This window comes from Rhinolophus sinicus, chromosome 3, assembly GCF_057876585.1.
Source record: "Rhinolophus sinicus isolate RSI-liver-muscle chromosome 3, RSI-T2T, whole genome shotgun sequence".
Lineage (NCBI taxonomy): Eukaryota > Metazoa > Chordata > Mammalia > Chiroptera > Rhinolophidae > Rhinolophus > Rhinolophus sinicus.
Genome location: NC_142503.1, coordinates 172,527,694 through 172,555,291, shown reverse-complemented (window position 1 = coordinate 172,555,291; position 27,598 = coordinate 172,527,694). Strand labels below are relative to the sequence as shown.

The following is a 27,598-nucleotide window of genomic DNA, read 5'->3' as shown; positions in this document are numbered from 1 at the left end:
AGAATGTAAGAGCTATACCTTAAACAAAGTTGCCTATTAATTAGTTATTTAGCTTTCTATTTAGTGTTCCCAAACTCCATGAACTCACTTAGATGTACAAAACGTATAAATAAATCACAAATAAGAATAGATCATGAAGTCAACCAGTCTGAAATAAATTACTTTCTGATGCTAAACATCATGTCAGTTGATCCTAGGGATATTAAAATCATCACTATGTAAATTAGTTGAAAAGAATGTTTTGGGTCAATCAATAGTTTTAGGGAATGACTAGTACACATATACTGGGAAGTAAGCAAATCTAAAATGTTGATTTATCTCTCCATTAGCAAAACAAAGTATCCTATTCTTTTCTTTTGTTCTTTCCAAAGGAACTATAAGGGTAATAGAGAGACCCTTGAAAATGTTCATTTCCAAAACTAAGAAATTAAAAATTGGCTTATTTTCAGAACAAAGTTAGAGATTAAAAGAGAAAAAAAAAATCCTGTAAATCTTTTTATAAAAAGTTCTAAAGGAATTAATTTGAAAAAAATTTCAATAATTTCAAATTCTGCTCTTAAGCTTTGAATTTCCAGCAGCTTCACGTTTCAATAGTCCCAGTTTCACCTTAGAACTTCCAATTGAATTTTTGTATAATCTAAGCAAAACGGGAATAGGAAGTTTTTCAAGAGTTCTCAGAAAAAAGATTGACTAACTTCCCTTTCCTAAATCAGGGCTGACGTGAAATTTTGACACATTCTGAATGGCATGCCACTGGATGCTATCTTTAGAGAAAAAAACAAACGGATTATCAAACACTTCCTGGTGATTAAAGACCGCATGGAAGTTTAGCAAGAAGGGCTCGCATGGCATCCCAATTTACTGACTTACTGACCACACAGAGGTGGCCTATCATCTCAGTAGCAGAGCGGGTAGAATTCATAGTCCTAATATAAAGTTGCCTAATAATTAGGTTGCATAGTTGAATATCTATAGCTATCCGTCAGTGTTCTTTGTTTACATGTACTGAGTATGTGGAAAGGTCAATAGTTGTAATATTTCATTCTAATAAATGGAAGGGAAAATTTATTAATATGTAATTTCTAGTTCTTCCTTCTCATATTCTGTACTTGAATTATTCTGAGGCCAATTGATTATTTCCCTATTACGGGAATGCGATAAGATCTATAAACCACAATGTTCTATTTACAGCACAGAACAGATGTCAGACATACTTTTATCTGCAAGGCCCATTCTAACCACTCCCCCCCACCCTTTTTTTTACCTCATTCCCTGTTGACATGACTGCAACCACTGGAAACTTATTAACTTCAACCTCCGTGACACCTACAGTTGCCAGAAGACCAATCTCTGAGGGGCCCATGTGGGTTCCTTTGGCCAAAACGCATTCCCCTCTTTTAATGTCATGGCCGATGGGTCTGAAAGTCAAAGCAGAACCATAAACAGTATGAGTAAGAATAATATTTTCTCAACTCAGAGGGAAGGAGGAGGACACTCAAGGAGAGAAAAAAGTTGACAGATGAGGCGGGAGCAGAATAATGAAATAAAGAGATTCTCAACTCTATGCTTTTTAAATTAAAAATGTTAAATCATACAACAGAAGACAGAAATAGGTTTGGTATCTATTACTACTGAACAGGAATATGTTACTTCATATTTGAAAATTATTTTACAAAGTGCTTTGTACCTCATTACTGTCAAAAATACCAACTGCAAACTTTCTTTGATATAAAGCAAGAAATTATATGGCATTAAGGATAAAAAGTCTATAGCTGTGGTAAGGAGAATAATGTTAATGAGGTTAGAATCATGGAGATGATTTCTATTTGGACCACTTAGGTTGGTCCAGTTATGTGGCAGGAGTCCATTCACCTTGGCCTCCTGCCATAGGGATGGGAGAAGTATAGCTTTGCTACAAGGAGATTTGAGCAAATTAGTATTAATGAAACCAGGGTAAATATACTCCATTGTAGAAAAAATAATTTAAAGTATATATGCACTATTTAGGGTAGGACAGTGGTCTTATCTTTGCTTTGACTATTTCATTTGCCTTTGTCATCTTTGTGAAAAAGTAGGCAGGGCAGACATGGGATGTAGAGTTCAGAAATTTCATTTTCCTACTGTTAAAAGCTCTGAAAGGTAATGGTTAATTGACTGAACTATGGATTGATAATAGCCATGCTCTCCTGAGTGTATGATCACGTAGAAACAAAAGCTGGTAGACATTCTATATGTTATGAACTTACCTGATATCTTGGCCTGGCCGAGCTTGCACCAGAATTCGTACTTCCAGTTCCTCAGTGCCCTGCAATAAAAGGGAGTCATGTAATTGCAAATAGAACAATCTAACAGAATTTCTGATCAATAGAATTTAGCTACTCAGATGCTTTTATGATCAGATAGGCCCAGAATATATACAAATATAGAGAAACAGAAAACCATTTGCTAAACCCTTTGAACATGATGAATTTCTACCACAGGTTCTCAAAAAATTAGGTTTGTTGCAAAGGAATAAATAAATATTTTCACACTTAAAAAATACATATATCAATTAAAATATTGAAACTTACTTTGTAAGTAGCATTTTGAAGGAAAAATTTGGCTACCCTAATAGACACAGTGAACATGCAAGGAGATAATCTGTCTCTTCTGTTCCCATGAATCATGGGTTCAATACTATGCCAAGGTTCCAAAATATCTGCAGATATTTCAGTGAAGGACTTATAGTTTGCCTGGTAGTAAATTTCTGTAAATTGATAGTGATCATCAATTTTACATTTATGGGCTGTGAATAATATTGTGACACTGGAACTGTGTCTTGTCATCCAGCAGAGACTGTAGATGCAAGTGTTCTGGATTTCAATGCTCTCTGCTGGCTTCCCTGATGCCAATAAATCTGCTGGACAGTTTTAACAGCAAGCAATGTGATCTGTACGCCAAGAGTTGAATTTTATAAGCCTTACATGTGGGAAGATGATTAAAAAAAATCCCCAGATCAAGAAAAATGGCTGTCTCTGAGCACGGCCAAATTTTACTATATACGAGACTAGGAGAATATTATTTATTTTTAACTCCAGCTTTTAAAATATACCATACCTTAAGCTTCTTCATAAAACAAGTAAGACTGCTAGTCATTAAAACCCTCAGTTGAAACTATTCTTTTATTAGTGGCTGATCCTCTGGTTTCAATAACTGGCACCCGTTTCTGTGACATGAAGGCCTGCTTAGACCAAAAGAGATCTTAGGGTCCTATATTTTAGGCAACAGAGGGAAAGCTAACATTCACTTAATATTTCTATGCTGTCATTTGGTGGCAAGGATTTTCCTGAATTATAGAAACCAGAGCTGAGTGTCATTTGGCTTAAATGTTTGGCTTAGTGTAATATTCAGGAACTCGCCCAAGTGTTCTTTGTTAAATCCTTCTCTATGAAATTTTCCTTCAGAGTTTATCAGAACTCTGAATGAGCAAATTTCAGAGTTAAATAGTCTCAATGAGCAAATTTCTCAGCTATAAGGTAAGTCAAAAATTAATATCTCTGCTCTTCTACCTTGAGGTAGTTTCTTTCCTTGTTTGCATGTGGAATTTCTTGGATCAAATGTAGCTCAAATTCTGCTATAACCACAGTACACACAAAGTCTCCTATAACAAAAGATTTTCAAGCCTAAGGCCATTCCTTATTTAGTGGAGACCCATACACCACAACGTAAGATCCTAACATAACCTTCCCCCCCATCACCACCAAACTGGGTAAATCTCATAAACATTGCAGAAAAAGGGCATGACTTAAAATATTGCCACAGGAATGCAGCAGTAAGACCTGGTGATGACGTACATCATCGGATTCCCTGATGAGTTCGGTATCTTCTACTTGAACTACTGCATCAGCACCGCAGGGGATTGGAGCACCTGTTGTAACCCTCATGACTTGTCCAGGCATCACTGTCTGAGTCGGCTGGAAATACAAATGCGTAAGAAAGAGTTGATTTTTTTTCCTGATGCAAAGGAAAAGTTTGCAGGAGATGTAACACTTTTAGAAACAAAGCACCGAAGGAAAGTCTTACAATCTTATTCATTTTGGGCCAATGTAATGTAAGTTACCTACAAACAGGTACACGTACACCAAGAGGCTTTAACTTGATTTAAAGTTACCCGACCTCAAATTAGTTGGGTTCAATGTACCATACTCTGTAAATGAACTTTAAGTTTTATTGTGGTTTTACCTGTAATTTTCTCTCCTTTTGCCTTTTTTTTTAAATTAAAGTTTATCGGGGTGACAATTGTTAGCAAAATTACATAGATTTCAGGTGTACAATCCTGTAATACACCATCTATATCACATTGTGTGTTCACCACTCAGAGTCAGTTCTCTTTCCATCTCCATATATTTGATCCCCTTTAGCCTCATCTACTCCTTCTGTCTTAAACCAGCTCCTAAGTGTTTTTGTGTGGTTATTAAACAAAAAATTTGGCTCCTCTCCAATAAGAGTAATTATAAATGGTAGATTACTACCAGATCACTTAAATTAAACCAATGTAAAAGATGTTATTGGATATATACAGACATTAATATATCCATTTAGAGTAGACATATAAACCGCAATTGAATCAACTGAAAAATTTTAGCAATATGTGAAGTACTTCCTTTAGATTGTTAAGACTAGTTACTAGTTCTTTTTATTTTTATTGATACACATTATATACTTTATATAAAGTAAAAACAGTTAAAATCCTGATTGTTTTCCTTAATGGAGGTATTGAGTTAGATTTTTTTTTTAGCTTTGTCCAAAGACAGCTCTGTGTAAGTACATAATATTTTCTTTGACGGTCTCTAGTGCTAATCAATAGGACCAAACTTAAGCTATTTAAGGTAAGTATTATAGGACACCAAGAAATCATTTTGCAAATCACTGTCTCAGTGTATACAATGGCACCCCGATGCTCAAGTGTACGTACTTCCAACAAGTGAGCAATTTGGCTCTTACAAGATCTCTGAAATTGCTGTGAAGTCTGTATGGTACATAAGTAAAAGCTATAGTACATCAGAGGATATTTGGGGGGAAAACATTTTCTTGTAAAGTTTTGATCTTTTTTCCCATCAGACTTTTATCAGAACTTACAAGAAGTTGGCGACTTTTAAGTTTCACAACTTCTCTTGTGCTCCTAGTTCTCTAGTAGAAATGGAGATCTTAACCGGTAAATAAAGTTTAAGAGGTCCACAAGTCCCTTAACAATCTGCACCAAACCTTGTATACTAGGTTGTGACTACACAAATTATTTGCAGTTCTTTAAGCATTCCATGCAATTTTTAAAACACACTGAGTCTTGCCTTATACTGTGATCTCTGCCTGGCATGTCCCTTTTGTAAAACTCTCTTAGGCCCAGCTGCAAAGCCATCTCCCTAATTCTCCTAGGATGAGATGCTCAACCTCTCTATTGTGCTCTACAGCACATAATTGAGAATTAGTTTAACACTTAATATATTGTAGTATATATAATACAATATATACTGTCTCCTCCACTAGATGTAAACCCCTTAGGTGTAGTGATCATGTTTTAACCTACTTTATACCCCTAGAACCTAGCACAGTGCCTGGTACGCACAGTAGGTATGTTTGATAAATGTTCAATAGACTCAATTGAAGATCAGAAATACTCCTTGAGTAACTGATATTTTGTGGCTTTGTTATAAAAATGGATGCTTTAGATGTTCACTGCTGATAGAAATACGTACCAAGAAGTCAAATAAATTATGAGGTCACAATGCAAGTCATTTATAAAAAAGAGACCCAGACTTTGCTGTTCTTTTTGTCAGGAAAACAATCATATCAGCCTGTGTATAGCATGGACAAGGATCTAATCAGTATAATGCCAGGCTTAGCTTCAGAGACCTGTACACAGTTTTCTTCAATGCTTGGATGTAAAGAGGAGGGAGCTAGGGTAACCACCCTTCTCTTATATACTTCCTCAACCCCTCTCTATTTTCAGTACATATGGGAGTACATGCTAAGACAAGGAAGAAAAGGCATGGACATAGTTTTTGTCCAATCTGCTATCTATCTATCTATCTATCTATCTATCTATCTATCTATCTATCTATCTATCTATCTATCTATCTATCTCCTTTATTTTTATATAATGCTTATGAGTGTTTAGTAGTAAGTAGCAAAGGAGAGAAGCGCCTTTATCTTCCTCTGGTTCTATATAATAAGGTTGGAACTCTTTTAATCAACTTTCACTATTTACTGGATTAACATATATTGTCTATTTCCTACTAAACATAATGATGCCCACAGCTCACTTCAAATTTGAAGCTGTTAGACTCTTCTCTTGAACATCCGTAAGCTACTGCTCTCTAAGACTCAATTGAGTTTGTTCCCAAATATTTTTGCCAGTTTGTAGCAACAGTTGCTATGTAATTATATAATTTAAATAAATATTACATAAACCAATGATATATGACTGTGAAAACAGTTACTTTTTTTTCTATAAAATTAAATTAAACCTTTGGAAAAAATTGATTAAAAAGTATTGCTAACAAGAACTATCGTCAAGTTAGGTGTGGGTGAAGCAACTGTAAAAAGTTGTAAAAATATGATTAAAATCTAGAAGGATTCTATACTTAGATCCTTTGCAAATGCCCTTACATTTTTCTCCACTTTAAAGAAACCAAAACTGGAAATCACATAAAATGCCTTTTGGGTGTGATTTAGGTAAGAAGGCCCAAGTAGAAATTCAAATAGCAGATACTTATTAAAAGAAAAGCCTTGTCTCTCCATCAAATTAAATGACAAATAAATGTTCATTTATTAAGTTAAATTTTGTATTTACTTCAAAAATATAAAGTAAGTTCACACTTTAACTTATTTCCAATTAAATGTTCAATTACTAGTCTTGAAAGCATTATATAAGAAGACTTCTGTTATACTTCCATTATAGTCCATTAGTGCTTCATTTCTTAACAGAAATATATGTATAGCTGTTCCCTAGCTAGCTCGCTAATGAGAAAAATTAATCTAAATGATTAGCTAGAAAGGCAAAATAATCTGCTTCTTCTAAATTTCTGTTTGTAACACAAGTTGGGGAAAAGTCTGAGAAGACCACTTAGAAACTGTAGTTCTATTCAGAATACTGATGTTTATACAGGAGGAAAGAATCACCCAATCACAGGGCTGGAACAAGTCTGTGAGGCAAACCAACACCATGCCATCTATACATAGATACAGATTCTTTCAGTTAAGAAGTAACTGTTCTTTCTCATGGGAACTATCCTTTAATCTCTTTGATTACCTGTTTAATCCCTCTCTTCAGATTTCCCTTACAATGATGGTAGAAACTTAGAATTAGATCCTGAAAGTCCATGAAACTGAAATCTTTAGGGCCTTTCAAGGCCTATGAATCTTACCTGTTCACCAGCTTGGGATTCCCCAATGATGAACCGATCTCCTGGGCCGTCAGCAGCTGTGAGATGAACAGAACCAAGAACAAACATCAGAATGGACCTATAGCAAGGAATAAAAACCTAGTATTGGAATTCTAAAATTTGACTCAAATCACCAGATAAGACTTCAGGAAAATGGAATACTTTTCTGATCTCTTAGACTAGACAATGGCTTTGTTACTACTGGTTTGATCTTTGGTATCCAAAACTCACAAGTACCAATAGAAGTGTTCCTAATTTGTGCTCTTTCTTGGAGTCACTTGAGATAATCTTCCTGTTGCTCGATAATTTCCATACATGTACTTTTTAAATAGGAAGTTCTTTTAGCCTACCTTCCTAAATAAATAACACCTTATCCATGGGTGGTGTGTGTGGATCACTACATATATCCATATTTCTCCATTTTTTATACAACTTTTAACAAGTTTCATACTATTTTGTTATTTACCATCCAGTTTGATCTTCATAATAACCCAGTGAAGTAGGAAGAACATTTATTCTTTTCTTCATTTGACATTAGAAGGAAATGAGTTTCAGAAAGAAGGAACTCAGGTAGAAAAGTTTAAGTACCTTGAACAAGTTCTGGTTAATGGTAGAGCTAGGACTAAAACCCAGTCCCTTAATTCACGTAATTGTGTGTGTGTGTGTGTGTATTTAATAATGGATTGAAATTCTATTTCTGAATCAGAATGCATACGCAGTGTTGCATCACATTTTCCATTGACTATTTTTTAAATTAGACGAAACCCATTCACAACTGAGTTGGAAAAAAAATTTATCCATTTTTTCCCTACATCCATATAGTAATGACTGGATGAAAAAAATGTTCTCAGAGATAAATGTATTCAAAAGGGTTTTCTTCACATATGATGTGGATTTCAGACCAATACGACTGTCACGGCAATGCCTATCTAATGAGTTTTATGTTCGTGACCATAACTTCCATGTCATCTGCGTACAGCAAGAGTTTGGGACACATACACAGAAAAGATAACATTTTCTATATGAGTATTTTAACTATATTTGCAATCATGCTGATAAATAATGAAAAGTATTGCCCTCTTTTAAAAAGAACATATGATTTTCATTGTTTCTTTGTGATTACAACATAGTGTGTTTACTAAAGGCTTGTGAACAATGCCGTTTATAAGGAGCCACCCTTTCCCCACAAATGGCTCTGGTTAACCTGATGTGGAGACAGAGAAAAATTAACTTTGGGTCTCTTCTATGTATAGGACGTTGTATCTAGTGCTTGTGCTTCTAGACATTATCTCAGTTAATAAACTCTTGGCTTTCTTGTGGTTTTTTGAATCTTATTGTATTTTCAGTGTTTGGTCATAAAAAAAGAGAATCATTTTTCTGTAATGCTATTCTTATTATACTATTTTCATGGGTTCTTCTTCGTTTTATTAATTTTTAAGAGAACAATTTAAAACAAACATAAAAGTCATTGCTTCAACAATTATCAACAGTTTACCAATCTTGTTTCATCTTTCCCCCACTTATTTTTGCAGTATTTTGAAGAAAATCATGATTTTTCTCACTGTAGAAAATTAAAAAGTCAATTATCTTTCAGAGTTCTGCACTAACTACATCTCAAATGTGAATAAACTTATTTTTAATTATTTTCTACTAGAGATATTGCCAGCTTGCCAACTCCCATTAGCAGACTACAGACCTTCTCTTTTTACTTCTGCACACAAGGGGAAATTAGCAATGGTTTTAGAGTAAAACAAAGCTGAATCTGAATCCTGGTTCTGCCTATTATTAGCCTCAGGACTTTCAGTAATTATTAAACTTTTCTCTGACCTTCAGTTTTCTTGGTGATAAAAATGGGGATAATTATACTTTTCATTCCTTTCACTCATTGATTAAATTTCTGCTGAGTGTCTTCTATGCCCCAAGTGTCATATTAAGTGCTGGGACAGAGTAGAGTAAAACCAGACATTGTTGCTATTCTAATGCGATGCCAGTCTGTTGCAATGTTTTTTAAACTGGATCACAATGTTTTTCAGACTCTGGATCACACACACACAAAGTAGGCTATAAAATCAACTTGTAAACAATTTTTTAAATGAAAAAGAATAGAAAATATATTTTATCACACATGGTAAGGATAAATACAGTTTCATGAAACATATTTGGGTGTGCATATGCGTATTTGTATGTACTGTGTATATTATATATGTGTGTGTATATCATTGGCTTGGAATGTGTAACGTTTTTAATATGTGTCTTCCTATGGGTGTGGTTAAAACAAAACTCTTAAAGCTACTGATGTAATAGGGAAAACACATATTAACCCAACAATCATATTAATGACTATATAAACACAAATTAAGAATACCACTGTAAAGGGAAGGAACATGGTTTTATGAGACTATACAATGAAAGTACCAGAACTACACCGGAGGATCAGGGAAAGCCACCCTGATAAAACGATATGAAGGATGAAGAAAGTTAAGTAGGCAAAAAGTAGGTAGGTGTGTGTGTGTGTGTGTGTGTGTGTGTGTGTGTGAGAGAGAGAGAGAGAGGTATGAAGTGGAAATGCTGAAACAGAGATAGATGATAGATAGATACGTTGGCAGATATTAAGTGGAAATGCTCCATCTAAAGATCTTCACCTAAAGAAAGCAGTATGTGGAAGGGCTCCTGGTTCTATCTTATACTCCAGCCACTCTCATTTTCTAGTACTGTGCCTCCCTGCGAGCACCAAGATGACTGCCATTTTAGCTCCATAACATATGCTACTTCTACTGCTTAGAGTGCCTTTTCTTTACCCTTATTTTTGATTAAAGACTTCTTAGCTTTTAAGACTCAGTTCAAGTGTCGTATTCTCTATGAAGTCATATCTGACTCCCCTTCTCTCAAGAGGCACCTACTTCCTCTTTTGTTTCTCCAGTGTATTATGAAAATAACTCTAATTATGGCATCCTAACGTATTTGCTATAATCTGCTTATTTGTCTCAGGGAAATCCCTAGCACTTGCTGCATAATAGGTATTCAACAAATGTTCAATATGTGAAGTATTCAAAATGTTCAGTAAATAAAGGAGTTTGGCTCCTAACAATGTTTTCAGAAAGATGCATGCGTGAATGAATAAATATTTTTTCAACACAAAATGCTGTATTTTGAATGTCTCTCATTTTCTGTTAGTCCATGTATATTGTTTTCTTCAAAATGTGAGTCAATATTCACCATCTTTAGAATGTTTAGAAAGACTGCTCTGATTAATTCTGCATAACTTAGGTCGTTATTCAGTCAAGCATAGTGCCCAGCTCATCACTGATAATAAATATTTGTTCAAAGAATGAGGAAATGAATTTGGCATCTCTATAATACTTAGGTGGGAAGTTTGTAATCTGAGCTGTCCATGTTAGTATTAGTGTTCTGTAAGCCTTCTTAAATAATTTCATAATCGTGTATATTTTCTCTCTTTAGCTAGCTTATGACTTCCACAGAAGTAGGCATCACTTCCTTTGTTTCTTTTTTGAAACCCTCTGATCTTCAATCTTCCCCCACACGTGCCAATGCATATATACTCAAAATGCTTCTATCAATGTTCTGCAGAAATGCTCTAAATAAATGTCACTGAAAAATAAGAGACTGGAGATCATCTGTGGCAAGCCTGGAATAGAGCATCAGGGAGGCCAAAATCTGAAAATGCTTTGAGTGATTCTAAGCAGCAAGCTCCTCTGCCATTAAGGAAGGTGGGGAGAGAATATATGCCCACTTAAACTGTTCTCCACCTTGACCCGGGAAACATGCTGCTATATTGCTGGCCAAGGAAGGGTCAGGCAACCAACATTATACCGTGATTCCCTGAAAATACGACCTACCCGGACAATCAGCAATAATGCGTCTTTTGGAGCAAAAATTACTATAAGACCCGGTCTTATTTTAAGACCGGGTCTTATATAATGTTATAGTAATATTATAGTAATATAAGTAATATATACTTATATAGTAATATAAGACCGGCTCTTATAGTAATTTTTGCTCCAAAAGATGCATTAGAGCTGATTGTCCGGCGAGGTCTTATTTTTGGGGAAACATGGTAGAAGTCACTTGGAAGTGAGAGAGGCATCATTTTTTATTATTTTCCTTATAACAGTGCTTCCCAACCCTTAATGTGCATACAAATCACCTGGTGATCTTACTGAACTACAGATTCTGATTCAGTGGGTCTGGGACAGGGCCTGAGGTTGGACATTTCTAACAAGTGGATGCTGCTGGCTCGTGGACTACCCTTTTTGAGGAGCAGAGCACTATAAGACTGAACCGACGATAGACAAATGCAGACTAAGAGAAAGCGTAGGGAATAAAAAATTAGTGAACAACAACAGAAGTCCTGATTTTACATTAACACCAAGGTTCACTATTTCTTATAAAGAAAGAAAAATTATGATCAATCTATCTAACTTGCTGATATTTATTTTAAAATATCATTAAAGAGACAGGTAAAAGAAAAGGTGCCATTTTCAAGATGAATTCTACAAGCTGGGGTGGGAGGGGGCTGACGTGGAGAAAGAGCGGCATGTGAACCTAAAGCTTGAAAAAAAATTAAGTAAGCCACTTAGAAAAGATGGATGGATTCCAAGGATTTATGTGTAGGCTTAGAATCTTTTTCCTCCCTAATCCTGATATTTCTGTTAATAAGTTTTCTGTTTTGTAATTGTAGAATTTAATTAGAAGGAAGTGATAAAAGCAATATAAACCAAATCCTAACAGCAAATGCATTATAAAGTAATTTATAATGCTTATGCTAGACCCTGAAGCTACTTCCACGTCCACCATTTTGCTAATGTCCAGAAATATTTTTATAGTCTTGTTCACCTAGTTATTTAAAGATTTCTGATTATATCATTTTATACAAAATTGGTACCATTAGATAACCACTCATTGTAGCAATGTATAGTGAATGATCTTCCCCAAGCCATTTGCCATAGAATTATTCCTCATTTTCATTTTCCAGTCATATGTGAGCTCTCTTTAATCCTCTTGAAACACTTCATAGCTATTCATTTATATTCAATAATAAAGAGTCTCATTTCCATGTTAGGGCTGAATAAAGCAATGCTATAAAGATAGCATAACTTTCAGAGATCCTAGGAAATATCTTCAACAGAGGAATAAGGCAGAGGGATTAAGAATTTGTTTACTTTGGTAATGGAACCAAACTATCTAAGACCAGGATGATAGGCAACAGGGTAATAGTATTTGTGTGTATACTAAAATAAGATTATAGGAAGAGTTGTGGTGTAGGCAAGGGATGGTGACAAGACTAGCACAACAGGATTCATACTTGCTGCAATTATACTGAGGGGTTAAGTCAGGTGAGTTGCTTGGCTTTTTTTGTTTTGAGAATTTTAGTAAAAATTTATTTGAGCCAACACAGGATACGCCTTGAAGCAAGCTCTCAACAGACTGAGAAAAATGCTACTGAGTTGTTCAGAATTTTAAATCTGCTGCCTTTTCTTATCGAAAGCAGAGAGCTAAGAGTAAGACAGATGAGTGAAAAAGCATTTTATATCCTTTATCATCATCTTGGAAGACAAAAATGCCGATTTATTGTTAGTATTGGGAAAAAAGATACTACTTCCTTAAATACAATATTAAATAAAATTAATTATTCCAAATGATCTCTCTGCACACATGAGTAACATTCCCACATCATAAGGCTCTCGTGTTCATTCCAAGTGTCCTACAGTGGAAGGCAATAGGCTGTCAAGAGTTGGAGAACCACCTGTGACCAAAGAGGTTTTGAATGGACAACAGAGAAACCCTAGGACATGACTTTTATTAAAGACTAAGAACTAGCTCTAAATCAAAAAAGTTATACTGAATTTTATGCACTTTAACCCACCGGAAGGAAGTACAACAAAATGTTAACAGTGGCGACGCAGTGTGATAATGGGTAATTTATAAATGTTCTTTTTTATTTTCTGTATTTTCCATAAGCATGTATTTTAATCAGAATGTAAAAAAGAAAAATTTACCCAAATGGCAAAGATTCCTCTTAATATATCCTCCCAGAACTGTTTGCTACACATGGTTCTCAAAATAATTACTGGCTTGTTCAGAATTTTCCCTTTTTCTAAATGATTCAAAACAAGTTCTGAAAGGATAAGCCTTTTAAATCGAACATTTTCAAGAAAGCTGAATTTGAAATTGTGAGATATTTTTGCCTGTATTAACATCTAAGAAGAAATTGTGAGACAACGGGCACCCACATGTCTACAGGAGGGTGTGAATGCATCAAGATGATTAATTAGCATAAAGAAAGAAATTAACCTCAAAAATATGAACAATAAAAATATTATATCGATTCTAATTGGTAATATGCTTTCATTTTCTTTTATCTTTCAATTTCACTTCCTCCTAAATACAGTTTTAGGTTTATTAGGTTACAGCTCTTCCTATTATTTATATCATCACTTGAGTCTTGCCTTCTTTACTTTCTATTTTTCTTTCTTTTTTTTTAAAAAAGCTGTTCTTATTTCTTGCTTCCTTAGTCATTTCTTTAATGTCTTGATTTTTCAACCCACATACCTTCAAGGAAGTGATCCTCCAACTGGTTTGGAGTTTTATGCCACATGTTTCTGAAGGATACTGGCTAATGTTTAGTGGTCCAGAGCAAGTTAGAAACCTCTTTACACCTAGAGGGTTAGCAATGCTCACAGGTGCCACTGGTTATTACTGGAAGGCCTAAGGCAAAGGCAGAGGAGAAGAAAAAAAGGGAGAATAAAGGGAGTGGGGAGAAAGGAATGGCAGTAAAGGAAGATAGGGGTGGAGAGAAGAAGGTACACGGAGTAGAGTGGTCGAGAGCCACAACAATAGCCTCAAGGATATTCTTCACCAAAACACTGACTGAAGGTGGTATTATAACACAGAAAAGACTACGACCATGCCTTTTTGTTCACTCATGACTTTGAGTGAACTTTATATATATATATATATATATGTATATATATATATATAAAGGTGTGTGTATATATATATATATATATATATATATATATATATATAACTTTTTTTTTTTTACAGACATACCAACCATTCTCAGTTTGAGATTTAACCATATCCACAATGGTTATCTGTTATGTGCTCTGTTATATGTTCCATATATTAGAGAACTATCAACATTTCACAGGAAAGAAAGAACGTGAATCACCTACATGGTACATAATCTGTTGAAACTTTTATACTGTGAGATGTCATTTTAGATGTTTTTTTTTTTCCCCGTGTGTGAAAGAACTACACCACCACCACTTCAAAACAAAAGAATAAACAAGATACTGAATGGCAACTTTACATAAAAATTTCTTTGATAGATTCTACCGTAACAGAAGGGCTCTTTTATGGCTCCTAGGGGCTAATCACTCTTGTTGGCAACTAGAAAAGCTAAGAGCAATAGTTTCTTTTTATTGAGCTGCTGCTACCTCATGCAAAAATCACAAAAAACATTTTGTTTGAGAATAATTCTGCCTCAAATAATTTAGTTTCTTACTTTCTCCTACTTTATATTATAAGGAATGTGAAAAACAGACTTTCTTGTCCCGTTGGTATTTCATCTGCTGTAGTTGTTTGTTCTATTCTAGAAGTAAGAATTCTTTGTGATTTTATAGTGTCTATATAGCTACCAATTATAGGTTCAAAAGAGAATTTACATTTCAGATGGGGAATTAGAAACAAGAAGAGCCAATGAGGCTAACAGAAAATTAAAATAATTTTCTTTCTAGACAATATGCATTATATAATAAACTTGGTAGAAGGGATAAATCTGAAAAAAAAAAAAAAAAAAGCAAGAGCCATTAGGGATTTGTTATTTATGTTTTTAGAAATACTCTTATGTAGTGAGATCAAGTTGAATGAGGTACATCCAATATAGTGTTCCTGAGAAAGCATACACTAGTAGGAATTAATCGCCCCACCATCTTATTTACAGAGAATATGAGATTAACAATTCAGATAAATGTTATCTTTTTTTTCAGAAATGGTCTAAGTAAATGTGTTTATCATAATAATTGTAGTGATAGCAATAGTTACTACTATTAAACATTTTAAAAAAACAATTATCAGGTGCTTTTTCTTTTCTTTTCTTTTTCTTTTGGTCCCAGGTATTTTAATAAGACTTTCTACCGGCTCATTCAATCCTCACAACAACCTGTTATAATTATCGCCATTTTACAGATGAGAAATTGAAACTCAAAAATGTTTAGGTGATTTGCTCGATGTTACAATGATGGAACTGGTCCTAGAACCCAGATCACTCTTAATTTGCTCAAAGCCCATTTCCTTAACCATTTACTGTACTGCCTCCAACATAAAAAGATACTGCTAAGAGATGGTGATGGAGCATGGAGGAGATTAATGAATGTATTTAATTACAAAAAGAGAAAATTATTTTAATAGCTAGATAAGAAAATGACAAAAAAACAATTAAGAGACTCCATAAATGACCATTAAAAAGAACTGGCCCTCTTAACAGCTCTGATAAACTGGGAAATGTTTTTAGACATTTCTTTAACAGCATCAGCCTTGAGTTAGTAACCAATAATAGCTTCTAAGCAAGTCAGTTGCATTTTTATTTTGGGTTCTTAGATTGGACTTTAGGCAGGCAAATTCTATTTCATATTTGCTTTTAAGCTTTATGCAACTCAGGCAACTCTAAAGGTGTGAGCTGCTGATACCATCTGGGGCTTCACAGCTTTGAAACATGGCATCTTTCAGGGAATTAGAGGTTTCTCTCATGCTTGCTATTTATGAAGGCTTTATCGATGTTTGAGTTTAAAGCAGGAAAAAGACTACCCATTTTATCCCTGTGTTGGGAAGCTGCTCTTCTTTCTTGTATCATATAGAAAATATGTTGAAATCTTCCAGACCAAGACTCTCTACTATCTGGTATATGTAGAGGCTGGAAGAATAAATTATAATACAGTGGTTTTTTTTTTTAAATCAATATCTACATATACATATTTTAAATAAGAATTTTCAAGTAACTATACTACTTTCACTGAAAAGTTTTAATCAAGATTGTGTGAGAAAGTACATAAGTGTACATTAACATTGTTATCTGTGAATGAAATTATTTTGACAAGGTGGAAATAGATGTAACAATTGCTGGGTGCCTGGGTGGAGCCAAAAATCTGGTAAAAAACAACAGTATGAGCTATGATGATATTCAAGAAAACCAAAATACTTACCTCGAACAGCATAGCCGTCTTTTACTGATGCTGGGAAGGGGGGTAGGTTATCTTTTGCATATACATCTTGAGCAAGGACTCGGCCCATTCCATCTGAAAGAAGAGAAAAGAAGCAAAATACGGTTGTTGAGAGTAAGTGGTAAAATAGGTAGGCATACACAGGATGAGCACGCTTGCTTGTCTGACAAAGCTTGTACATGGGCTCAGTCAGACCTCCTGATTTCTATCCTGATTCCCGGCAAAAATCCCAGAACTCCTGAAATCTATCCTGATTTAGAATACGAGAAAGAAGAGATGCATTCTAATGTCTGACATGAAAGGTTAGACTCAATTAAGAGTAATGTAATGCATGCAGAGAGTATTTGAATATGAGTAGCTACAAAGTCATCAAGATGTTTTAGAGTTGATGTGTCATTAAGCCTTTAAGAACCCAAAGATGACTTTCTTTAACATTTTCATATCCAATAATCTGACCCAGTGATTTCACTTCTAGAGAGCTATCTTAAAAAAATGGCTAAAATCTTTATGCACATCTTCATGTCAGAGTTGCTTACATTATTGAGAAATGGAAAGAAATGAAGAGACCAATAATATAGAAATTTAAACAGACAATGATCTATCCTTATGATAAAACATTATGCAGGCTGAAGTTAATATTTATGAAGAATATTCATTGACACAGGAAAATTCTTATGACATATACTTAAAAACATGCAGAATTGCACATGTAGTACACAATCTTAAGATATATCAATAGAAAAAGATAGGAAGGGCATACATGAAAATATAAAGCATTTGTTATTTCTGTATGTTAAAATTATATATAATTTTTATTTTGCTACACTTTTCTGAAAATTTCCAGGTTTTTTTTTACAAATATCACGTTATTTTTCATAAGAAAGTTTTTTTCCTTATGAAGAGAAAAGCAAAGAAAAAGAAAGAGCTTCCTTATCATTCCATTTGAATTTTAGCCTTGATTTTGGTTTTAGTAAGTTAAAAAAAAAAAAATCACTGACTATAAGAAAAGGGCCAGTAACTTACTGTATGAAGTGACTATTCAAACCACTCTAGATGAGAATTATTTTTGGCTAGACCTCAAGAATTTGAACTAGTGTCAACAAGAATAAAAGCTTCAAGAGTCATGACCGATTCCTTATATCCTCTAGTCAGAATCTTTATTATTATTATTAATATTATTATTATTTTAAAGAAGTAAAACAATAGTAAGTAGGAGGTGGAGAAAAAAAGAAGAGGAGGAGGGAAAAATAAATCAAGTTTCTCTTCATTGACTACAAGTAATACAGGACTTGATTTACATGAGATATTTGTTTAATTAAGGAAACCCCATTGTTTCCTGAGCTGGATGGGTGAATCTTTTTTTATTTGTTTGTTTTTGGCTTTGTCCTTCTTAGCAACATAGGGCCTGTGGTTTCCAGATCCCTGGACCAAGAAGTGAGTACAGAGGATTAGATGCCGCTGCTCTAATCCATAGTGATAGTGATATTGACGTTTTCCTTTTAGGCAAGTGATTCTAGCTTCCTACATTCTTTGGATGTTGAAGCTATTTTTTGGAGCTATCCTGGAGCTATGGACTATACTGTGTAAGACCAGGGATGGGGTGGGACCAGAGGGTCTGGTTTGCACTCATACATACAACATTAACTCCCAAATGAACCTGAAGCTATAAAGTAGTTCCTGGTGGTGAGTGAGCCCCATTGCATTTGACCAGGATTACAATTAACCTGCTGGGGATGGCTCCTTATTTGGGTGGCCTGAGGTAGCGAATGAAAATGTGAGCTCTACACCAGCTCAAATCCTAAGAGAAGACTTTGCCAGGAATTGGAATAGTTTAGTAATGGTGATTAATTATCAAAGATAGCACAAGGGCTGAGTTTTTCTGGAATCTGGCCCAATTAATCTAGTAAATGTTTATATAACATTTTATAAATTACTAAGCATCACATACATAATATCATTTAATCCTCACAACAATCTAGTAAAGCATTATTATTTTCATTTTACAGATAAATAAAGAGAAATTTTAACCAGGTTAGTCACTTACCCAAGATCATGTATTTCATAGGTGGCTAAGGTAGAACTGAAATTTAGATCTTAGAACTTCAATCCTTACTACGCATACAATGGCAATTGCTACATTTATGCTTCCTCTAACTACTACTCTTCCTCTATTTTTTTGACATAAAAAGCTACAAGGTAATTCATCAAAATATTAAGCATAGAATTATCATATTATCCAGCAATTCCACATTTAGGTTTATATTGAAAGAACTGACAGCAGAGACTTGAACAGATATTTGTGCACCCATGTTGGTAGCAGCATTATTCACAATAGTCAAAAGGTAGAAGCAACCTAAGTGTCCATTGATGGATCAATGGATAAACAAAATGTGGTCTATACACATACATACAGGAATATTATTCAGTCTTAAAAAAGGAAGGAAATTCTAACATATGTTATAACATGAATGAAACCTGAAGACATAATTCTAAGTGAAATAAGCTAGTCACAAAAGGACAAATACTGTATGATTCCACTTATGTGAGGTAATTAGAATATTCAAAATCATATAGTCAGAAAGTAGAATGGTGGTTGCCAGGGGCTGGGGAGAGGGGGGAATATAAGTTATCATCTAATGAGTATCGAGTTTCAGTTTGGGGAGATGAAAAAGTTTTGGAGATGGATGGTGGTGATAGTTGCAGAACAACGTGAATGTACTTAATGCCACTAAAGTGTACAATTAATAATGGTTAAGGTGATAAATTTTATGTTACATGTATTTTACTACTATAATAAAAAAAGGGAATGAGGTAGTGATACATGCCACAACATGAATGAACCTTGAAAAAATTATGCTAAATAGAAGAAGCCAGTCACAAAAGATCACATATGATCCCGTTATATGAACTGTCCAGAATAGATAAATCTCTAGAGATAGAAAATAGACCATTGTTTGCTTAGGGCTGATGGAGGAATGAAGGGATCAGAGGTAGATGACAGTGAAAGGGGACAAGGATTCTTTTTGAGTTGATGAAAATGTTCTAAAATTGACTATGGTGATGGTTGTACATATCTGTGAATATACTTAATAACACTGAATTGTATACTTTAAGTGGGTGAATGGTATGGCATATGAATTGTGTCTCAATAAAGCTGTTATTGTTTTTAAAGGGTAAGGATAAGAAATTTTTTTAAAAGAAGAATATTTCTCTCATTCCAACATACAATCATATTTACAAGAGTTAAGAAACATCATATTTGTAGCACACATACATCATCTGGTCTTTATAGACCTTCTTCCAACATCATGGGAATAAAAATAAAACATTTAATCTGGAAAGAAAGAACTGCTTCATACTTAAGTTATTAATGTAAATTTCATAATATATATATATATATATATATATATATATATATATATATATATATAATTGGCTAGCTTTTTATTTTGGACTTGTGCTAAATATAGGGTTGCTATCTTTAAGGTAAATTAGATTCCCACTGAATTAGTTCTGCTTTTGGAGCTGGTATCAAGTTAACTTACCAGCAGAGTTCAAATCTCTTCAAAGAGAAAAACATGCATTACCTCAAGTTTTGGTCTAAAAGCCTAAGGCAAGGGCCAGAATTTGAAGAGAAATATGCAATTGATTGGAAAATGGTAAAACATCCCAGGTGGCAGCAGATACAAGAGTATTGAAGGAAAAAATGTCAGATACACCTCTCTGCTCCACAAGCCCCTAATATGTCTATGGCTATATCTATATCATTGATATCTATATAGCTCCATATCTATATCTATATATCTCCATATCTCTCAGTAGGGTTCAGGACTAAACAATGGATAACTCTTCTAAGCAGCCAATGTTAGGATTCATTCAGTGTCTGACCAGATAATCTATTTGGGGACTCAAAGAGTACCTATGTAGTAGTGCTGCAAATTACTTTATCACATGGGACAGTTTCTCTTGCTTACATACGTATAGAAACTTACACAGATGTTAAAGCAACCCTTTTCTTTGCCCATAGGTAGAGCCCAAGAATTAGCGATGAATAAACTTTGGGCATGTGATTTGAAAATGGGAGCCTTAGCCTTCAAACTTGAATGGGAACCAGGCAAACTAGATATTATGATTGTTTTCGGTTTTGCATTTAGCAGAGAAACATCAGTGAGCAGCTGAAGCGGTGGGAGCCAAAGGTTTTATTATAATATCAGGAAAACATGAGCGAAATTCCTTTTTCAGTTGGTCCACTCCAATGAAAACCCTATTTATAATAAGCAAAAGACAGTTTCCCCAATATATAAATAATGTAACTAATATGCTTTCTTAGGAATATTTGGTGGTGGGGGTTTACAGCTCTTCAGTGCGAAGGAGTGAGCCTTTCAGTTGTAGAAAGTTAGGCTATGTGCCAAGAAGCTATGGTCCTACTTCCAGAGTCTGAGGAGATAATGTCCATTCTGTTCTACTTTTCCCCTCTCACTGTATGCTCTAAGTTCTGTATAATAAAGAGGTCTTCAATTTGATGAAGATGATGACAAATATGCTGGAGGTCAGAAATCTTGAAGGCACAGCTATGCATCACTGGGGACCCTGGGCAATATTCTCATATACAATTAAGTGCTATGAAGAGGTAGATAAGAAGGAGTGGAAAAGATAGGCTGATGATTTACACTGTTTTGTGTGGTATGCTTACTTGTACTGCAAGAAGACAGTGGCAGAGTGCTTGGTCAAAAGTTGGTAGCCTTTTTATGTTGTCAGCAGGAAACTCATATGAGTCAATTTCCCACAGATAACAGTCATTAATGAATTCCCTACTCTCTGGAGTGAGCTTTTTTACACTGGGATGACTGGTCGAAAAAATATCTTCAGAAAAAGTCTCTACAGATTCAAATGGCTGACAATGGAGGCATAGATAAAGAAAAATCAAGATAGTTATGTATAAAGTTGAGCATGATTTGTGAGCATTAAACACAAATATGAAAGTAAATATTTAATTTGTTTGCTTGGACATTTATTCTGGCCCAGATAATACTCTCTTCCTGCTGTCTAAATTAAGATGTTAGGAGGACTCAGTGATCTTTGGATGTAAGAGGGAAAAACATGTTAATTTCTCAAAGTCACTTATTGCAACGATCCCACAGTTGTAAAGCTCCCTGTGTAGTTAGTTCTAAGAAGGCTTTGGAGGAAGCCAAGGGAAAACTCTGAGTTCAGTGGTCCAGGAAATTGATTCCTTGTCCTCACTTTCACTAACCAAGATACCATCAGTTATATATTTCAGGAGTGTGGGAAGAATGTGGTAGATAACAGAAGGTTGAAAAGAAAAGATACTATCCAAGACAAGTCAGTTTGCTATTGATTGTAAATCCCTCAAAAGTTTACTTACTTACTAGAACATTTAAAAACCACCACCACCGATCTCTTTGACCTAACAGCTATCCACTGTGCTCACCAAAAGAGCTGAGAAGGCAGTCTTTACACATACTCTTACTCTGGACAAATGACCATTGGTAGGAACAATATTAGCTAAGTCCAAAGGAGTAAGAGGAAGGTGAAGCATGTACAGATTTTTAGGTCATTACAGTATTAAAAAAGTTTTAACATATTTACAGAAGCATAATATACTTACAGAAAACTTCATGATTATTTAACAGACACTACACATTTAATATGGTGAATGACTCCAATCCTATCCCAGTATAATTTATTCTCCACATATTCATTGTGAATTAGAAACAGTAACTAGACAACATTTGGTATATTATCGATCTCACTTATGTATTACAGGCTTCACATAGGTGTAAACAGAGAAAGACTGAATGATTTAGGGGTGAATATCCCTTTGGTGAAAACAAGTATATTAATTAATCTCTAGGTACTCCAGAAGTCATGTTTATGGCCTAGTACAGTAAAATCCCTATACTTTTAAAATGAGTAGCATGTTCAAAGTGGTATTATGTTGTGCATTTGTATTTTTCCATCTAGGGACTTATTACCTGCCAATGTAATCAGTAAGGGCAAACATTACAGTTGTTACCTCATAATATAAAAATCAGCTTTGTACAAAGTCATAGAATTTGGAACACAAATGTTATGATTACCAGAAATGATTAAGTCATGATTTAACAATACAAAAAATGCAATAGAATTGGTAATGAATTATGTTGTGTTGTGGTTTCATGATGTAAATATTCTTGAGTATTATAGCTTACATCTGTGTTATATATTCATTTCTATATATGAAACATTAAGCTTTAAAAATAACTGTAACTACAAAAAATATTTAACTTAATTAAAATGAAAGATATATTTTTTAGGGGAAATATTAGTTTAAAAAAATGCCTAAAATGTTCTTGAGGTCACAGACAATGTTTCAACTGAGAGGAAGTGCTCACTCCTTTTGGTACTTGATGATGGAAACCTTGCCACACCCAGGTCAAATGAATAGGGTGTCACTGATAGCGCTTAGGTCCAAGGGGTGAATTTATTGGTCAAGATTTGGTACAATCAAACAAATAAGCAAAATGCTCTTTCTATAGTTTGAACAATTTCAACTCTTCTTTATTGGTAGTTTCTCAATCACTATCCTATAAACTATAATATGCTCCATAAAAAAATATTTTCTTACTATAATTTCCATAATTTTGAACCACATATCCTAGTGTCCTAAAAGTAATTCCTAATTTTTCAACAATGATTGGCCCTACATTAGCATATTACTATGGCTATCAAAAAAAGTTAATACATAACAAGTATTTTAAGAAAAGAAAAAAAAGATATATGATGAAATAAAGCTCCTAGAGGGAATGCAAGCAGAAATAAATATCAAACGTACCATAATATTGACTTTGAAGTAATACTGGTGGCTTTTTCTCATATTGTTAATATCAAAATAAGGAATAATAGTCTCAAGGTTGCAACAGTATTACTGAATCATTCAGTGTTATTTCCAAATGATAAGACAAGATGTTAATAGTTGATTTTTTTTCAGCAAGTTAGCTAATCAAGGGCATTGGAGTTTATAGAAACAAAAAATAAGATTTTTAAGCACTTAAATTCTGTTTTTGAAAAGTTGAGTTAAAGTTTTAAAAATTATTGCAAATCTATTCCATGCTTCTACACATTCAGATACATTACCAAGAGTGTTGTTGATTATAGAAACCTTGCATCTCTGATTTTCTTCATATGCTTTTGTCTCACAATTAAATGAAAGGAAGACTTGAGTTTTCCTGGCACATAGCCCGAGCTGCTTGGGGTGCTAAGAGCCTGCCAGGAACTGCAAAGTCTTTGCTTAAGAAAACAGTCAAAAAGGTAACTAACTACTGCAGCACTGGATGCTCCAATGGGAAAGTTAGTCAATTCAAACTTAAAAAAAAAAAAAAAGCTATTGCCAAGTTTTCATTCCTGGTAATTGTCTTGCTGGTACTGGGAAATCCTTTACTGTCATTTAAGTTCATCTCTTCAATTGCACTAATTTTCTTCCCTATAGTTTGGAAAATCTTGTGTACTGGGGGTGCCAAAAAATGCATACAAGTGGACACTTTGATCAACGTTGCTCAAACAGTAGTAGTTCGCCATAATTAGAAGTGTCTGGACGCTGATGGTAACCACTTTGAGCACCTCTTATAATTGCAAAAGTCAAATGTGACTTGTATTCATCTTTTGTTATTGGTATATATTGAGTATTACAATTTTAATAGATTTTTTCCTTTCTTAAAATGTGTATACGTTTTTTTTTGTACCCTCTATATTTTCATAAACTTTCATAATTCTACCAATATAACATTAAGAATGAACAGGAATTTCTAAAAACCCGAGATAGTCCTTTGAAATTTTGAATAAGGTGTTTTGATGTTATTCCTTTGTAGAAATTTTCTATTTCTTTTTCCATTTTAACCGCAATACTTTTTCCATTGCTTATATTCTGAATCCTAACCTAATACTATTAATATAGACTATGGTACTTCAAAATAGATACTGAATAAAAAGATTGCTAAATAAATTATACCAAATAAGACATATATATTTAAAATGTTAAAATATAATTAGGTACCCCAAAAATAATGAAAACTAAAAATCATATTTAAAGACTTGTTTTAATCTCAGACATATCCAATAAAAGCAATGTAAACTAACTTAAATCATATTGAAAAATTACTTCCTCCTTATTTTTTTGATTAAACATAGATTATTTTCCATCAAAATTACTTAAAGTGAATACATTTATAATACGTTTTATTTTTTACATGGAACTATATAATAGTATGTATAGAAGGCAGTAGGAAATAGGAAGATTTGTCCACCTGGTTGCGACATAGGGATGATTAGGCCAACACTGTAGCTTCTGATTTCTATGTGAATGAGTTAATTTTACTCAGTTATATAACTATAAAAAATAACTTCCCCACACAAGGGGGCTTTGTGAGTACCGTGATAACAGCACATATGTGTGTGCACAATATTGGGGGGAAAGAAGCACCTGAAGGCACATATACGGAGAGCAGATTGGCAACATAATCACAATTTTTGGATATGAAGACCAGCACAATTGCCTAGAGGTTATGGTTACATACACAGACATACACATCATAAACAGAGAGAGAGAGATTTAATGAAATGTTCATATTTGAGGAATTCAGGGAAAAGTGTAAAGGGAATGATGTAATAACATAAATAGAATGATACAATGAGCTGTGCATATTTTAGAGGTATAATGAAATTTATGGACTAAAGAGTAGAAGAGGTGAGACTACCTGAAGGGAATTATGAGTGAGTTCAAGCAGTCACATTCATGGAAAAATCTATAGCAAATGCCAGCACAGACCAATATTCCAAGAGATATTTGTAAATAAATGGCATCATCCTACGTAAAGATCTTACTAGACTAGAGGCAGAAACTGGAGGCAGTAATTTGGATAATAAGAATATATGCTTTCACTTGAAATATCTGAATAACTACCTCGATTCTCTGCTTCAATTTTGTAAAGTTCGACCAGAGATACACTGAAAAACAGTGAAAACTGCTAATTAGTTAAATTTTCTAATGAGATTGGGAGTACATGCCTGAAGGTCCTGGCTGTGGGAAGTGTAAATTTGATTACAACAAAACGCTTGTGGATCAACAAATAGAGCTGAGCCAAGGAATTCTAGCTTTGACTCTCATTTACAAGTGTTTATCCTAGGGCTATGATCGCACAATCTCCACGTGGAGAAGCGAAGAGAACAATTTACTGAATTCTAAATATGGCAGTTTAGGGAAAACTAGATGATTCACATAGATTATTTCCTTTAATAGTATCTCACAATGACCTTATTGGGTAGACATTACTTCTATGTTTACATATGAGAGAAATAAGACTCAGAAAGGTTATGTATAACAGCTTGCCCAAGGTCTCTCAGCTAGTTAAAAGTAAAGACAGGTAAAGGTTATGTTTGATGGCAAAGCTCTTTCCAGTATACCTTACTGCTTTTTTCATTCTTTTTTTGACAGCCCCTGAAACCTCAGGAGCAGTTAATGGATTCCTAGCATGACTTTGAATCATTTTGGTGAGAACCTCCTACTGCTTCAAATCAGGAACTTCTGAATTTCTGCTAAGGGTAGTAATTTCAGCTGAAGAAAGCTGCCTGTCTTCAGGCAGTTATCTAACTATAAGTCAGAGACAGGGAGAAATGGCTCTGCTGTGGTCAGTATTCTAAAAGAGATACTTCATTGCTTCAACCTGAGTTGTAACAACAGCAAAGCTTAAAGGTCCTTGACTAGAATTGCTTAAGTCTTTTGTTGAAAAACAACGAACCCAGATGCTGAAGTCTCTGGTCATTTAATCTTAAATAAGAAAGCCTAGAGTTTGTAATCTAAAATAATGCTCCTAAGTAAGTAGAAACTTTTCTATTGAAAGCTCATAGTTTTTCCATTGTTAATGAAAGACTGGGGATTATAGGGAATGGAGCCAGATATTTTAATCTGCTTTACAGTAGCTAGTACTGTGCCATACGTGAAGTTGTAATTTATTCAAGTCATGCATTTTACAAGCAAAGAAAATGAATCATAAATGATAGTCTTACAAATATTATCATCCATTATTATGCCAGTTATGCCTTTCACAAGAATCCAAAGGGAGGTATTTATAATCTATGGAGCACGCTCCTTACAGGCCTTGCTTGCAGATAGGAGCTGAAAATAGTAGAAATGCTAAAATACAGATCAGAGATAATAGAAAATTCATCTGTAGCCAAAACAGATCAAAACAAATAAATAAAAAACCCCAATACTTTATACATATATGCACATGTAGGCACTTGCTTTAGGAGAATAATTTTCAATATTCTGTTATGATAATCCAGGAAGTTAATAAAAACCTAAATTAAAATGATAGCTTTGGGAATGGAACAGAAGGGATGCATTCAAGAACAGAGAAGAAACAAACATTGTAGAGGTAAGGAAAGTAAGTTTAGTATTGATTATGTTAAATATACTGGCAGGAGGTATACATTTGGTGTATGGGTCTGGAGCTTAGGCAAGTTCTGGGCAAAAACACAGATTTAGAAATCACTTAACAGGTAGTATTGGAAACCATGGGCATGCATGAGGTTATCTGAAATGAATGTGCAAGATGTGAAAAGGATCAAAGTCAAAAACGCTAAATAAAGTTTATATTCAAGGAATGGACATAGGAAGGCAAGCCTACAAAAACGCTGATTAAAGAAGACAAGTACCACATTGTTTGCCTGTCTCTCTTGTGCAGCACACAGTGAGATCCACGGGGCAGAAGTGCTGTTTTGTTCCTCTTTGTATATCCAGGACGTAACATAGTACCTAACATTATTAAATGTTTAATAAATATTTGTTGAACAAATTGAATTATGTTTCTACGTATGTATGGTGGTGTTTTCAAAACACCTACCTAAAGTGCCTAGGAGGGTTAATTATAACACCCTTTT

At 34.2% G+C, this 27,598-nt stretch overlaps 1 protein-coding gene across 33 annotated transcripts in view; it reads right to left on the bottom strand.

Annotated features, from left to right (window-relative positions):
• GPHN (gephyrin) overlaps positions 1 to 27,598 on the bottom strand; it is a 431,232-nt gene that overhangs the window by 61,697 nt on the left and 341,937 nt on the right. For 17 of the 33 annotated variants that reach the window (XM_074327331.2, XM_019733607.3, XM_074327339.2 and 14 more), the window contains 5 exons: positions 16,646 to 16,738; positions 7,404 to 7,459; positions 3,834 to 3,953; positions 2,247 to 2,305; positions 1,265 to 1,418 (listed from right to left, as the gene is read on the bottom strand). In XM_074327331.2, coding sequence (XP_074183432.1) covers positions 1,265 to 1,418; positions 2,247 to 2,305; positions 3,834 to 3,953; positions 7,404 to 7,459; positions 16,646 to 16,738 — 482 coding nt within the window. Of the gene's footprint in view, positions 1 to 1,264; positions 1,419 to 2,246; positions 2,306 to 3,818; positions 3,954 to 7,403; positions 7,460 to 16,645; positions 16,739 to 27,598 lie in introns of all 33 variants that reach the window. The other 16 variants (XM_074327330.2, XM_074327333.2, XM_019733606.3 and 13 more) reach the window with 1 other exon arrangement.